This window comes from Dendrobates tinctorius, unplaced genomic scaffold (assembly GCF_039654945.1).
Source record: "Dendrobates tinctorius isolate UK_male_01 unplaced genomic scaffold, ASM3965494v1 ptg000129l, whole genome shotgun sequence".
Lineage (NCBI taxonomy): Eukaryota > Metazoa > Chordata > Amphibia > Anura > Dendrobatidae > Dendrobates > Dendrobates tinctorius.
Window position 1 is genome coordinate 10765249 of NW_027361797.1, and position 15652 is coordinate 10780900.

The 15652-nt window shown below is 41.6% G+C and overlaps 1 protein-coding gene across 3 annotated transcripts in view; it reads left to right on the plus strand.

The window, feature by feature from the left end:
- Positions 1-15652, plus strand: part of METTL22 (methyltransferase 22, Kin17 lysine) — a 316617-nt gene that overhangs the window by 187418 nt on the left and 113547 nt on the right. For all 3 annotated transcript variants that reach the window (XM_073542802.1, XM_073542803.1, XM_073542804.1), the window contains one exon: positions 6279-6332. In XM_073542802.1, the coding sequence (XP_073398903.1) occupies positions 6279-6332 (54 nt within the window). The remainder of the gene's footprint in view (positions 1-6278; positions 6333-15652) is intronic.

The following is a 15652-nucleotide window of genomic DNA, read 5'->3' on the forward strand; positions in this document are numbered from 1 at the left end:
AGGACAAGCTATAATTGGCACTGCCAGCAGCTTAAAGTTTGGGACACCAAGGCCCCACGCTGGGCAGCGAGAAGAACTATGAAGCTTATTGCTTATAGCAAGTAATAATGTTCTACTTTAGACAATATCCCATACACATGGTAGAATAATCTGGACTGGTGCACCATCTAGTTGAGAATGGCAACCATGTCTCCAGATTCTGGAATAAACTACAAAGTGCTATCATCAGTATATTGCCTGGATAGTGCACTCGCTAGGGGCCCCCTTTATATCCTAATAGGGAATATGTCAGCGGATTTTGGCTATGTAATCTAACAATACCATAATGTAGGGGCAAATACCCTGATTCCAGTGATGTCACTTGTCTGGTACAATTACAGTAAGATCACTGTTTTCTCTGACGCAGATCTAGCAGTTCTCTGAATGCTGAGGCTGTATAACCCCGCCCACACAACTGATTGGCAGAATTCTGTGTAGGCATAAAGCTGTCAATCAGTGGTGGGGTTATACATAGGAGGACTACATGGCACAAGACACCTAGTCCTTCAGTGCCACTGATTTTATTGAAACAGCAACACACAGCCCAGTAAGTGATACACTATTAGAATCAGGGTCTTTTGTCCCTGTCTTATGCCGCTTTTAGATAACATAGCAAAAACTTGGTGACATTTATTTTATTGCCTCGGTTTCCGCTCTTGGCAATGTGTAGATTTTGCAGAGAAGACGCTGTAGCCAGCTTGGTATTTCTACTGAAGTGGGTTCTTCAGAAGATATGGTGAACCTTTAGGGGAATGAGCAACCTTGTAAATACAAGGACAACACGAGCGTGTCAAAAGAGGAGCTACTCAAACGTAGCAGATCTGCATTCTGATCCCCTCCCATGCATGGATAGGTTGGATCTATCAGGACACTAGAGTGGGCCACCACCCTACTGGAATCCTTATGTCTTGTACTCTGTGTAGACAACCCCCTTTCTGGCTACAGCCCCCGTTGCGATCAGCTGATCGCTCTGGTTTCCACTTCCGGCAATCATTTGATTTTTGGCGATGGGCATCTTGACTATGCCAGAAAAGGGACGCCATGTGTTATTGGCACAGGCCAAGGTGCATATCCCTATGCCTCATATATTCGGAGCCAGACATTCCGTCCAGACATTTATGGAGAGAAGCCCGTTGGTCCGTCCAGCCTGATCTGTTTCACACGTTTATAAATTACTGTGAGTCATGTAGTTCACAAGATTTATTAACATTTCCCAGGCAATATTCGAGCATTAGTCTTGTTTCTGGATTGCCGTCAGATGATTTAGAAGTCCGGGGCCTCTGGAGCAACATAGCTGGGTGCTAATAAGAGCTTTTATTAAATCTTGAGCAGAGAGGGTGGAACATTCATTAAAGTACTTGGAAGGATTTATTGTTTTGCTGTATGAGCCTATTTCTTGGGTCTATGGTAATAGAAGTAGCGATCCTTGAATATCAGTGCTGAAATGCAGATATTAATAAGCTATAATAGCAGGAAAACAGTGGGGTGTACAAAATACTAGAAACCATCCTGCATGTCTTCTAGTATTTTTTTACACCCCACTGACTTCCCGATTTTACAACTTATTAATATCTGCATAATTTACCACCACATACATTATATATATTTTGACCTGTAAATCATTGATTCGTTTTGTGTACGGAGACCCGTAAGGCCATGTTCTCATTCTAAGGTAGCTCGCTAACATTCTGCCGGCTATGCATGTGAATGGATTGTTATTTTCCCGACAACGGGGTAAACAATTTGTGCTGATTGGATTTTGTAATAGATAGATTCTATCCTGAAAAGTCACAGATAAGCAATCTCGAATTACAGGGTTATCTAGGGGATAAAAAAAATCTGAAGCGTTTAGACCAGCATAGAAAAAGTTAAAGAAACATTAGTTACACTCCCTGACACTTGCCCAGTTCCTTCTCTTATCTACTTTTTTTTTCCATCTCAACACAGTGAAAATGGCTGTAAACCACCCCTCACTGACCTAGAAGTTAAGCTGCGTTCACACGTCGCGTTTTCTTCGCGGTGGTTTTTAACGCGCTACTTCGCCGCAAAAAAACAGCATCCTATGGGATTCCGCAATGCTGTGCTAATGCTGCGGATTTTCCCGCGGCGGAATCGCATCGTGGAAAAATACGCAGCATGCTCATTATTTTGCGGAATCGCGGCAATTCCGCCCACATAGGAATGTATTGTTCTGCTTACTTTCAGCATGTGGCTGTGCCCACCATGTGAAAAGTAAGCAGAACATTTGCGGATGGTACCCACGGTCCGGAGGAGAGGAGACTGGGCTCTGGGTACCATATCCCTGTAAAAAATTGAATAAAAAATAAAAAATCGGGTTCTATTCACCTTCCGGCGTCCCGCACAGCCTTCCCAGGCTTCAGCGATACACGCAGCAGGTTCCGTTCCCAGTAATGCATTGCAATAATGACCTTTGCTGACGTCACGTCGCTGTCTCGCGATGCTGTAGCGGTCTCGTGAGACCGCGACGTCATCAAAGGTCATTTCCGCAATGCATCACTGGAAACGGGACCTGCCGGAGCATCGCGGAGGCCTGGGGATGCTGCGCGGGACATCGGAAGGTGAGAATAGCCCGATATTTTATTTTTTTAAATTATTTTTAACATTAGATATTTTTACTACTGATGCTGCATAGGCAGCCTCAATAGTAAAAAGTTGGTCACACTCGTCAAACACTATGTTTGACGAGTGTGACCAAGCTGTCAATCAGTTCTCCAAGCGATGCTACAGATCGCTTGGAAAACTCTAGTATTCTGCAAGCTAATTACACTTGCAAATCGCTAGTTTTTCTGCGGGAAAATCGCGGGAATTTAAAATGCGATTTTCCCGCGGAATGGAATTACGGAATTCTAACGGTAACTTCCGCGGGAGTTCCGCTACATGTGAACTCAGCCTTACCGTTCATTTGTTTAGCACTATACTCCTTGAGAGATCTTACCCACAGACCTATGTTACAGTGAATCTGTCACCAGCGTTTTGCCACCTAATGTGATTGCAGCATATGTAGAGACAGTGACCCTGATTCCAGCAATGTGTCACTTACTGGGCTGCTTACTGCAGTCTTGCGAAAATTAGAGTTTTATCAGCAGGAGATTATTACTAGAGGACTAACAAACCTGCTACCAGGTACAGTGCCTTGCGAAAGTATTCGGCCCCCTGGAACTTTTCAACCTTTTCCCACAAATCATGCTTCAAACATAAAGATACCAAATGTAAATTTTTGATGAAGAATCAACAAGTGGGACACAATTGTGAAGGTGAACAAAATTTATTGGTTATTTAACATTTTTGTGGAAATTCAAAAACTGAAAAGTGGGGCGTGCAATATTATTTGGCCCCTTTAACTTAATACGTTGTTGCGCCACCTTTTGCTGCGATTACAGCATTATTGCACGCCCCACTTTTCAGTTTTTGAATTTCCACAAAAATTTAAAATAACCAATAAATTTCGTTCAACTTCACAATTGTGTCCCACTTGTTAATGATTTTTCACCAAAAAATTACATTTGGTATCTTTATGTTTGAAGCATGATATGTGGGAAAAGGTTGAAAAGTTCCAGGGGGTAGAAAACAGTGATTTTATCAAAACTGCAGTGAGCAGCACAGTAAGTCTTTACATCATGCTGCTCTCAGATTTGGTTGCAAAAAAGAGTCCTGGTTTACAGGGATAGAGTAGTAGTGTGTAGTGTTCATTCATTCTTCTAAGAAGGATGTTAATGGAAAAGGATGCAGGGTGGTATTGTTCGAGGTTAGTGGTTCCCCACTCTGTCCTGTGGGTTGTATAAAACGTTTTATGAGTCGGGGTGGTGTGCTGAATGCCTTGTTGTTAGTTTGTGACTATATTTAAGCATTGTTTGAAACTTGGTGCAGTTTCTTCAAAGGAATATAGCGGGCATTCATTTTGGATTGGGGCGGCTACGGAGATGGCCAGGATGGGTTTGGGTGAGGAAGTGTTGAAGAGAATTGGTCGTTGGGAGTCCGCAAGGTTTCGGTCATACCATCGCCCTGCGATGGTCTAAAGTTTGAGGTGATTGTGATTTTCTGAGGATTCAAAGTGTTGTTGTTCTTTTGTTTCACAACATGGACAGCTGCTCGTGTGAATTATGGAGCATTTGTTTGTGTTCTGGGCGGCTTTGAGGGTGGCAGTTGGTAATGATGGTTTTATCAAGGAATGCGGCAATTCTGCGTTGGATTGGAAACAATCTGGAAGCAATTACTCCCAGAGTTTCATCGTTTTGTGCATCTAGACCATGCTCCGGATGTCCTGGTAATACATCTGGGGGGAATGATTTGGGTATGAGGCCTTGTAGGGAATTGATTAAAGATATCAAGTTTGATATATTTCAGCTTTGGGCAATGTTCCCTAGGGTTCTGGCAATTTGGTTGGATATCATTCCCATGAGGGTTTGGCGGGGAGCTTGGTCTATTGGGGGGGTGAATAAAGCAAGAATTAAAATAAATAGGGCAGTGTCTCACTTTATGGTACGGAACGGTGTGGTGGTGGTGCGACATGTGAGTCTGATGAAGGGGAATTTTGGAGGAAGGATGGAATTCATTTGAACGCGGTTGGCATGGACATGTGGTGTTTGAAGGTAGAGGAAGGTATTGAGAAAGGTCTGAAGATGTGGCGGGACATAAATGTTTAATGGGTCAGAACATTTGTTTGTGGCATGGGGAGGAGGTCCTCGAAGTTGTTGGAATTGGTTAAAGTCGGATCAGAGGTGGGATCTCAAGAGGTTCTGCCCCCCCTCGGGGTGGATTCGTGTGGACGGATGTTTAAATAATCCCGCAGAAGGAATTAGAAGGGGACCCGTGGTTAATGGTGTTGGATATTGGCCAGGCTGGTTAATAGCTGCCTCTGAGCTGGTGCATAGCGGCTAGAAGTAAGGCTCGACCTGGGGCCAAGGTGGAATTAGTAATTCTGCGGTTTATAGTTTTGGGGCTTCGAGGACCACCCCTTCTGGGAGGTTGTTTAAATTGTTTTGTATTAAATGTTAATAAAAGACAGCTGTGGCCAATTAATCTAATCCAAGTGTTGTGAGTTTATTGGGTCTTTTATTATAAAATATTAGGTGGGGATTAGGAGTATATAAAGGTAAGAATTGAAGCTTTCATGAATCCTGAATACCCTTATGTCATGAAGTTTACTGGATGCATCACTTGACTTCAGCCAGTTGAATGATTCAGTGAGCTTACATTTCATCTCAACCTGTCATATTAGCAAATTTGTATATTTGTATTTAGAGTATATTAGTATTATCACTTCAGTGACCAGATGTTGTGTAATCCCTTTACCAAAGATGAAAACAAAATAATCTTAAAATGGCTGCAGACAAGAATGATAGTCAGCCCTTTGGGCAATTAAGATTTCATTTCAGTGAGTGATCCATGAGTTAAATGTGACTCATTCACAATGTCAGTGTATTGCTATAAAGAAATCACTCATGGAGAACAATCATGTCAGCTGTTATACTGGAAGCTCCTAGTACATGCACTCTGTGTCAGTCTGCCTGGTATGCTTTGGGTAAAATGTTTCTTCAGCTGCAAACATACCAAATTTAATACAAATATTTTAAAGTATTTCAATCTTACTTTGAAAAATGGACTCTGATATAGTGTAGACATTTGACTACATGGGAAGCAATGTTTTCTAAATTTTACAGTACTAAGATCAGCTATTTCTTTAAAGGGAACCTGTCAGCAGGATTGTGCACAGTAACCTACAGACAGTGTCAGGTCGGCGCCATTATACTGATTAAAATGATACCTGGTGATGAAATCCGTCTTCTGGATGATGTTTAAACTTTATTTTCAATTTTGAGTTAATGATATGCTCATGCTCCAGGGCGGCCTATGGGGGGGTTCTTCTTGTGGTGCTCTGATGTCTTCAACCAAGGTATCATTGTAATCAGTATAACTGCGCCGACCTGACACTGTCTGTAGGTTACTGAGTACAATCCTGCTGACAGGTTCCCTTTTAGTACTCTTGGACAAAAATGCAGCTTAAAATTTAAGAGAAAAGTAGAGTGCTAATGTGCTAAAACCAAGATTTTTTTTTTTTTATGAAACTGTGCATATTCCAATAACTTTTTTTTTTCTGACAATATCGTTTGCACATGAAACTTTTATCCTTCAACTGTACTCTGCTCTGGTTGTGTCTATCAGAAAATACCACTTGACATTTTCTTAATACTAAATGATAAATTTTACTTTGAATACAGGTGGCCAAGTAAAGGTGAAGGAACTGGACTGGCTCAAGAATCAATTGTGTACAGGTAATTTTATTCTATTGCAAATGGCCAAAAACACAATTTGCCCAATTCATCAAAGCTTTTATGTCAGAATTAAGGCATAACTTTGCAACTTTTCAAGCTTTTTATGTCGCAAAGCTTTGACACATCTCGAAGATGAAATGAAATTTTGCAACTTTTGGCATTCTCTCTCCATTTTTGCCCTGCTCTGATAAAGTAGGTCAGAGCTGGGGCGGGCTGGGAGCATGGCGACCGCTGCGCGTTAACTTCATGACAGTGGCGGCCTTCACTACGTCACAAATCTCACTCCGGTAGGGACTATAGTAAGATTTGTGGTGTGGTGCACATGGAGACGTACACCACTTGTCCAATACTCCTGATTCATTAAGAGGCATGCCAGGGCTGTGGAGTCAGTAAGCCGAACCTTCGACTCGTCAATTTCCCTGACTACGACTCCCCAGTACCGGTCACTACTGAGCATGTACGTAAAGTCCAGCACAGATTAATCTTCACTAAATGGAGAGATCCTTAGATCAGGAACAGAACAGACATAGGACATTTCATCACTTTCCCAAATCATTATGAAAACATTTACAGCCCATCCTGCATTGTACTACTGTACCCAATTTATTATATATTTTCGGAGTTAGTCCATTTTATTCTGACTCCACCAAAATAGACTTTGACTCTGACTCCACGACTCTTACTCCACAGCCCTGAGATGTGCACCTCTTAATGAATCAGGAGATGTGTGGACAAAATAGTATAGAGAAGGATATGTTGATCAGAATGCTATATTGGTTTGTGGGAAAAGATTAAATATTATTTGTATTTTATTCATTGAAATCCCTGGTGTCTGTATACATTCGAGTCCAGTGGGCGGTGCTACTAATGATCGACAGCTATCTCTGCATGCACAGTCATGTAGGGATGACTGCCAGTCACTTTTTAGGACCACCCCCTAGAATCCTATGCATGCAAACACCAGGGATTTTAATTAAAGAGTTTTTACTGAAACTTTTCTCACAGAAATGTAAATCACTCTGATCAGCTCCTCCTATCCTATAACATACTGCCTGCCGATAAGATACTATTTTCAACATGACAGCATGACCCTTAAATACAACAGCAACAAACAGGACAGGGCGGGTTTATACAGAGCTCAGCACCCAGAGAACAGCTAGATCTGCAGCAGTGAAAGCTATGAAAAATATACCCAGCAGACCGGTATGTGTCACATCTCAGGAATCGGAGAGTCTGCTCTTACATCATGCTGCTCTTGGATTACATAGCAAAAACATTTAAAATCACATTTCATAAAATAATTCCCCATTTTTGGTTTCCCAGTGACTGTACAATTTGTACTATAAGTATAAACCAGTTTAGGTCACAACCACATCTGCTAAAATAAAAAAGTAAAAAGGGAAAAACTGAGTACCGGTGAAACGAAATAACAAAAAATGGTTTCTTATTGCTTGAGTCAAAAAATGTCTGGGCTTTGTGTGGGGATAAAGAACAATATAGATATCTAGATAGCTACCTTTTTCTCATACATACTATCCTCTTATTTTCAAGGTGGTATTTTTCTTTAAGTTACAGCTTGTTATGTTGATCTCATGTTGTGCTGCTTTCTTTTATCCTTTCTTTGTTTTTATGCCTCTTCGATCCTCCATCGTCTTGTTGCTGCTAATATTATTCTTCTCTGCCTCAGTCATTAAATTAACACCATCATGAAGCAGAAAGGCTCCCAGGAAATAAGGGCGAGATGTCTAGGAGTGCAAACAGCAGGTAGAGCGCACCTCACAGCTACGTACTGCATTACAAATCAGAACGGGTAGGAGATTGAAAAACACAAATAGATGACTGATACTTGTGCAGTTATAGATCAAAATGAGGATAGTAAGACTAATGTTCTGTGTTGAAATGACAACTCTTGCAAACCTCAAAAGATGAATAATAGAAATCTAGTTTAACCCCTTAACAATCACTGATACTTTTTTAACGGCGGCAGTTAAGGGTACTTATTCCTCAGCGCTGATAAATAAGGGTATAGCGCCCTCCAGCATCGGAAAATCTCGAGAAGAACATGATCAGAGCCAGTTTTTACAGTCCCCCATCACGTGATTGACTTTATTTACCAAATAACTGCGATCGCAAAAAAAGCAAAAGCCTGATTTAAAATTAATTTATCTCTTCTCTGATATGATCTAGCATATCGGAGAAGATAGAAATGAGGTCTCCCGAACACCCCTGCTACCTAAACTATCCCCGGCCCCTCCTGCTCCATCCCGCTGCCCTCCACGTCATCTTCCTGGAAAAAAAATGTCGGGCGCATGCAAAGTGCTCTCGCCAAGATCTGCCAGCCGGTACGTGGCAACAATTGGGAATTTTTCCTGTTGGTTCCTTTTGAGCATTGTGATAGACCCTATCACAATGATAAAAAAAGAATCAACCCCCCCCCCACTTTGTCACCCCCTTAGTTAGATAAAAAATTATAAAATTGTAATTTTTTTCCATTCTTTGCAGTTAAGGTTGGGATTAGGGTTGTGTTAGTGTTAGAGTTGGGGTTAGGGTTATGTTAGGTTTGGAGTTAGAATTCTTTTTTTTTTCAAAAGCAAAAGAAAAGTTATGACAATATGATGACTAGTGCTGAGTGCAAGTGCTCACTTCTCGAGTTGGCATTGGGTTCTCGGGTATGCACAGAGTATCGCGGACCCCCGCATGGTTTTTTGTGTGTCTAACAGCTACAAAACATGCGGGGCAGGGACTAGAGCACCCGTGATATTCGGTGCACACCCGAGCATCCGATGCAAACTGGAGTAGCAAGCACTTGCACTCAACACTAATGACTACGTATTCAATATGACGACCTGATGTTATCAAATTCTGTGTCGTACCTGTGGGTTCAAAATGCTCACTATACCCCTGGATAAAATTCTTGAGGGATGTGGTTTCCAAAATGGTGTGACTTGTGGGGGTTTTTCACTGTTTAGGCACATCAGGGTCTCTCCAAACGTGACATGGCGTCCGCTCTACATTCCGGCCAAATTTGCGTTCAAAAAGTCAAACAGTGCTCCTTCCCTTCCTTGCCCTGTCGTGCGCCCAAACAATGGATTTCCCCCCACATATGGGGTATCGGCGTACTCAGAAGAAATTGCACACCAAATTTTGGCGGCCATTTTTCCTGTTATCCTTGTGAAAATAAAAAAGTTTGAGTCTAAAGTAAATTGTTTGTGAAAAAAGTAAAATGCTCATTTTTTCTTTCCACATTGCTTCAGTTCTCGTGAAGGAACTGAAGGGCTAATAAACTTCTTGAATGTTGTTTTGAACACCACACCTTGAGGGGTGCTGTTTTTAGATTCGTGTCAGTTTTGGGTATTTTCTGTCATATAAGCCCCTCAAAGTCACTTCAAATGTGAGGTGATCCCTAAAAAAATGGTTTTGTAAATTTAGTTGTAAAAATGAGAAATCGCTGGTCAACTTTTAACCTTTATAACTTCCTAACAAAAAAAATGTTTCCAAAATTGTGCTGATGTAGACATGTGGGAAATATTATTTATTAACTATTTTCTTTGACATAACTCTCTGATTTAAGGGCACAAAGGTCACTCTGTTTGTAATGACTCTATATAATATATGAGTTTCACTTTTTGAATTTCACCCGCTGTATTGTGTAAGGGATAGGCTACTACTTTACAAAGCCTGATTATGTGAATTTACTGCCATAGATAAGCACTTTACTAAATACCTTTATTTTGGGAGGGTGAATAAAACTCAGGTTGATTAAACACTCTCTAACAGTTTCCCTGGTTCAACACTTTATTTAAAAAAAAAATATCCCACGTTGGTCCAACGTGGTCCAAATGAATGGAAACCTAAAAAGAACAAACACAGAGAAATAAAACAAATTCTTTCCCCAGTTTACCACTTTATTAAAGAAAAAAGTTCTCATGCAGGTCTGAAATATTCCAATCAAATCCAGGGAAGTCCATCGAATCCTCTTCACAAAGTCTATGGAGCCTCATTCTGAGGCTCCATAATCTTTGCAAATAACCACTTCCACTTCATGCTGCATGAGACCCGGCAGCTCTAAAGAGTGGTGATGTCAGTAACGTTACCAATCCTCAGAGTCGCCGGGTCACACAGAGGGCAGTGTGACCCGACAACTCTGATGAGCGGTAAAGTTACCGGCGTCACCACTCTTCAGTATTACCGGATCTGGCGCAGCACTGCTTGACCCAGAACTTAGTGTTGGCCAAGTCTATGGGACCTCAGAATGAGGCTCCATTGACTTTGTATGGAGGATTTGATGGACTTCGCTGGATTCACTTGGACCTTGTCAGATTCTGTGGACTACATCGGACTTGCATGGGAACTTTTTTTTTCTTTTAATAAAGTGGTGAACCAGGGATAGTGTGGGGGAGTGTTTATTTAAATAACAAATTTTTGTGTGTGTTTCCTTTCTGTTTCTAGGTTAGTAATGGGGTGTTTGATTTCCTCTCCATTACTAACACCATGGCTTGATGTCAGCTGTGTTTTTGGACAGTTCACAACTGACATCAACCCCAAGCCCCATTATCCCAATAGCCAGTGCACTAGGGCAGTCTGGAAGAGCCAAGGCAAAGTTCCAAAATTGGAGCTTATCATGTGATGTTCCACTTCTGAGGTGGCTGCGGGCTGGTATTTTTTAGGCTGGGAAAGACCCAATAGCCAGGGATATTCTCAGGTTGATATCCGCTCACAGCTCCCAGCTTTACCTTTGATGATCACTAAAAATGGAGGCGACCCAATGTCATTTATTTTAATTTCTTATGTTAATACATGTACAGTAAGCTACACATGAAAGGCACAAATTTTATATGTCAGGAATATCTATTTATCTATCAGAGTATAATATATTTATTATAAAGATATCTTTTCCATTTAAAATCTACAATTTCTCTTCTGCATTCTATTCCTGTACGTGTCACTCAGACAGACAGACCATAAACAGCATACGAGTACGTTTTTTTGAGCGAACGTGTGAAATGGACCTTAACCCCTTCCCAACCCTGGACATTTTGATACTTCCTGGTTGTGAAGGATTTCCCGACTGTCACGGGTTTACCGCAACAGAGAGGAGCCAGAAGACCACAACATCTGATTTCTCCTATTCCTGCACTAATTAGAAGCACTGCACATTCATATTAAATGATGGAATTTTCTTTTAGCAGCGCAGGGGTTAATCTGCTCACTTGCGAGCTCATGGAAGCTTTCCTGCATTAAGGCTCAGCTGTGCACTTTAAGCCACTCCCATATCCTATATAGTCTGGGCCCTGGCTAGCACTCATTGTCAGAACTAGCTTATGCTGCATGGCTGGAGGTTGTTAGTGGTTGTTATTGGATAAGGCATTTGATGGATTAATTTATCTTGACTGTTGCTAGGTTTTGAGTGTCAGATCATTCCCTTTCTTCTCCTACTTTGGTTTAACCCTATCCTCCACTTCCTGGTGCATTCCTCTGTTGTATCTGTGAGTATATTTGTATGTTTGGTATTTTTTCATTATTCCTGTCCGTATTACCTTGTTAGTCTAGTTGGTGTACTACGGTACACTACTACTCCCCTCTTCCCTGGGTGAGGGAAGGGTACAGACTAAGGGTGGATTCACAAACTAAAGCAATGTACGTGTCCCCGGCGTCTGCACCATCAGAAGTAATCCGGGGAACAGGGTGAGCTAAGGCGCCCCTAGCGTTAGGCACAGGGAAGGAGCCCCTGGTCCCGGGACACCCGACAACAGAATTGTGACATCAACTTTGGACACATGGATGTTTTAGCTTTAAGGCGTCACAGTAACGGAGCGCACGATGATTGTGTTAAGGTACCTGCTGAGTCTTGTACTGTTCCTGTAAAAAGAAAAAAGATGTTCTTGTCCTTTCCTGACCTGTTCCCTGATTTTTCCTAATCCACCCCAGTTCCCATTTTCCCCCTCTGTCCCTCTCCTTAACCTTTTCCCCACCCCCCTTCTGCCTCAAAGCGCTGATCCGTACTTGATCCCTCAATTTTTGGTTGTTTTTTTCTTGTACATGTGTCCTGCAGTTGCTAAGCGCTGATCTGTGACACAGATCACTGATAAGCACAAGTGCTCGTTTTTGTCCAGGATGTTTTTTTTCCCGTTTCTATTATTTCTCCCTCCCCTTTGCACGACCTCCATGCATACGTCCTGCAGCTGCTGAGTGCTGATCAGTGACACACATCACTGGCACCCTTGCTCACTTTTTTCAGGACATTTTTCTTTCCTATTTTTTCTCCTCCCCCTTTGAACCACCTCCATGCGTTCATCCTGCAGCCGCTGAAGAGTAACTGATAAGTGTCTATGTTTGCATTTGGCCACAACTATTTTTTCCTGTCTATTTTCCTTCCCCCTTTTTTGCACTACATCCATACGTGTATCCTACAGCTATTGAGCACTGGTAAGTGACGAACACCATTGATCAGCATCCAGTTGTTTTTACCTTTTTTGAGTGTGTGAAAAAAGAATGGAAGAAAAAAAAATTTGAAGTAGTTGATATGACTAGGTTTGAGACAGTAAAAATATACCTTAATATTAAGCGTTTATTACAGTATTTTTTACTGAATAAAGTCAGGATGAGTGTCAGGTAGTAAAGAGTAAAAAAAAAGAAGAAAAAATAATAAATTAGATCAGTTGATAGCATTGTATTAGGGAGAGTAAAAATTATGACATAGTAATCAGCGTCTACAATAATGAATAAGCTGAGGGTTAGTGTCAAATAGCAAAGCGTAAAAAAAATCACATCCGTGCGTGCGTTCTATAGCTGTTCAGCACTTATCAGTCATGCGCATCACTGATCTGCAACCGGGTGTTATTTTTTTTGTGTGTCAAAAAAGAATTTAAAAAAATAATTTAGATTAGGTGATAGGACTTGACAAGCCACAGCTGGCATGTCGCTCTCCGCAAGGAGAAACCTTACTTCTTAGACCCTAGTCCAGAGCCTCTCACCTAGCCGAATCAGATCTCATACTTTGCACTGACGAGAGCCAACAGCTCGAAACACCGTGTCTGCAAATTGAGATTCTGATTTGGCTTGTATCCTAAGTCACACTACAAGACTCGTTAAAGGGTTGATTGTGACTTGTAGGATCGCTACTACCAATAGGTGGCGCTGTAGAGTAAAAGTCCTCTTTCTTTCAGAAGAGGCAATTTGCAAAGGACTAGATTAGGGACAGTAAAAATATAATGTATGAATCGGCGATTACTACAGTATTTTTTACTTAATATAGTCAAGGTTAGTGTGAGATAGCTGCAGGCTGTCACGATTCCTCTGCTCAGAGTGTCTCTGACTCTGTGATGGATAGCTCTGTCATCCCATCCTGTGCTGGGGCATGCTGAGCTGTCGGTGCTTTGATTTACAGCGCGGTCCGCTATTTCTCTGGCATGTGACATGACTTGTAACTTCGTATTTTCCCTTGGTTTACTACGTGATCTTTTGGTATTGACCCCAGAACGTCTGACTGCGCTGATTCACGGCTTAGCTGTGGGTTGTGACTAGCGTCACATAGGCGCTGAGTAATTTTTCTTATTAAACGGACATTAGTAAAAAGTTTTGGTTTCTTTAATTTTACCAAATTTTTATATTTTTATTTTCTTTGTATATTTTTCTTTTGTAGATTCTTTTCTCTTTGGTATACAGAGAATGAACAAGCGTCCATCTTTGCTGACCCTGTATAGACATTACCCTCCAAAGATTATGAGCCACAGAGTCCTGATTTTGTGGCGCAATCAGAAATCTAATTTGACACTATCGACCTCACAAAAATCGACTTTATCAAAGTCTTTTTTTCCTGAGGGTTTTGTAAACCTTAAGACAAATTTTTATGCCCAACAGTTTTTGGCTCAAAGTCGCTTTTCATCATTTTCTAACTGGACCCCTGTAGAAATTATGATGATGGGGCCTTGTCCTTCACATGGGGATATTGAAATGTTGATGTTTTATACTACACACCACTGTTTCGCACGACTATGATCCGTAAACGATTTGAGGCGATCCAAAAAATGTTGCATTACAATGATAATACACGGTGTCCTCCCCAGGATGACTTCAAGTTTGATTTTTCAAAGTTCGGCCAGTCATTGATTACTTCAGCAACAAGTTTGTTTCCCATAGTGTCATCTGCATGGATGAGTCTCTAATACATTTCAAGGGGAGACTCAAATTCTGGCAATACCTGCCCAGTAAGAAAGCCAGCTACAGAATTGATCTCTACAAGCTGTGCGAGAGTGCCTCAGGGTACACCCACAGGTTTAGGGTTTTTGAAGGCAAGGACATCCAGATTAAACCCTTTGAATATCCCCCTTTTCTGGGAGTGCATGGGAAAATAGTGTCAACGATAAAACTGTAGGAAAAAACAACGCAAATAGGGTGTTCTCCGATGGATATTAGCAATATATGCTTAGATTCTACTAACTTGATGAATCCTTTGGTAATATGTACATGTGGTAATTTCCTGAAAAGTAACTACATACTTCGAAACGCGTAAAATATACCACCATCTGCAGCGCGGGTAATATCCACAAGATTTCTTTTACTTTGGGAAAATTGTGTGGGATTTGGTGCACCCACTGCTGGATCAAGGTTATCACCTCTATGTAGATAACATTTATACCAGCATCCCACTTTCAAGTCCCTCTTTACGTAAGCTACGGAAGCATGCAATACTCTCCTCAAAAATCAGAGCGGATTCCCTAAGACGCTATTAGGCAGCTTCTCTGAAACGTTAAGGGCAGAGGCCAATATAGCGACAACAAGCTGGTGGTCAAGGACAAGTGGGATGTCCTTTTCTTGACCACCATACATAGTGATGTCTGCATCCCCCCACCACTGTATGAGGTTTCTCTACATAGGTCAACAAACCAGACTCTGTTCTGGGGTACACTAAAAATATGGGGGCAATTGATCGCTCTGATCATGTCCTCCAGCCGTACAGTACTATACAAAAAGCTAAGAGAAGACAAGATGCTGGCCTTCCACGTCATACAGATGGCAATGTGTGACTTTCATGCTATCTCAATGTGTAGGCCAGATCAGTACATTTGTTCAGTTACAGGAGGTAGTGATCAAGGCCCTAATATTTGGAAGTCAGGCAGTGGAAGGGCCCAGTTCTTCTGGAACTGAAAGTTACCAGGGCAATACTTTCCAGGTAAGGTCCCTCAAAGCACAAAAGAAGGTCACAAAAAAGGTGCCAATTGTGCTACAGAAGGGGAATATACAAGGACACCACTTAACAGTGTGACACCTGCCCCAATAAACCTGGCCTGTGTATAAAAGAATGTGTCAGACTGTAGCAC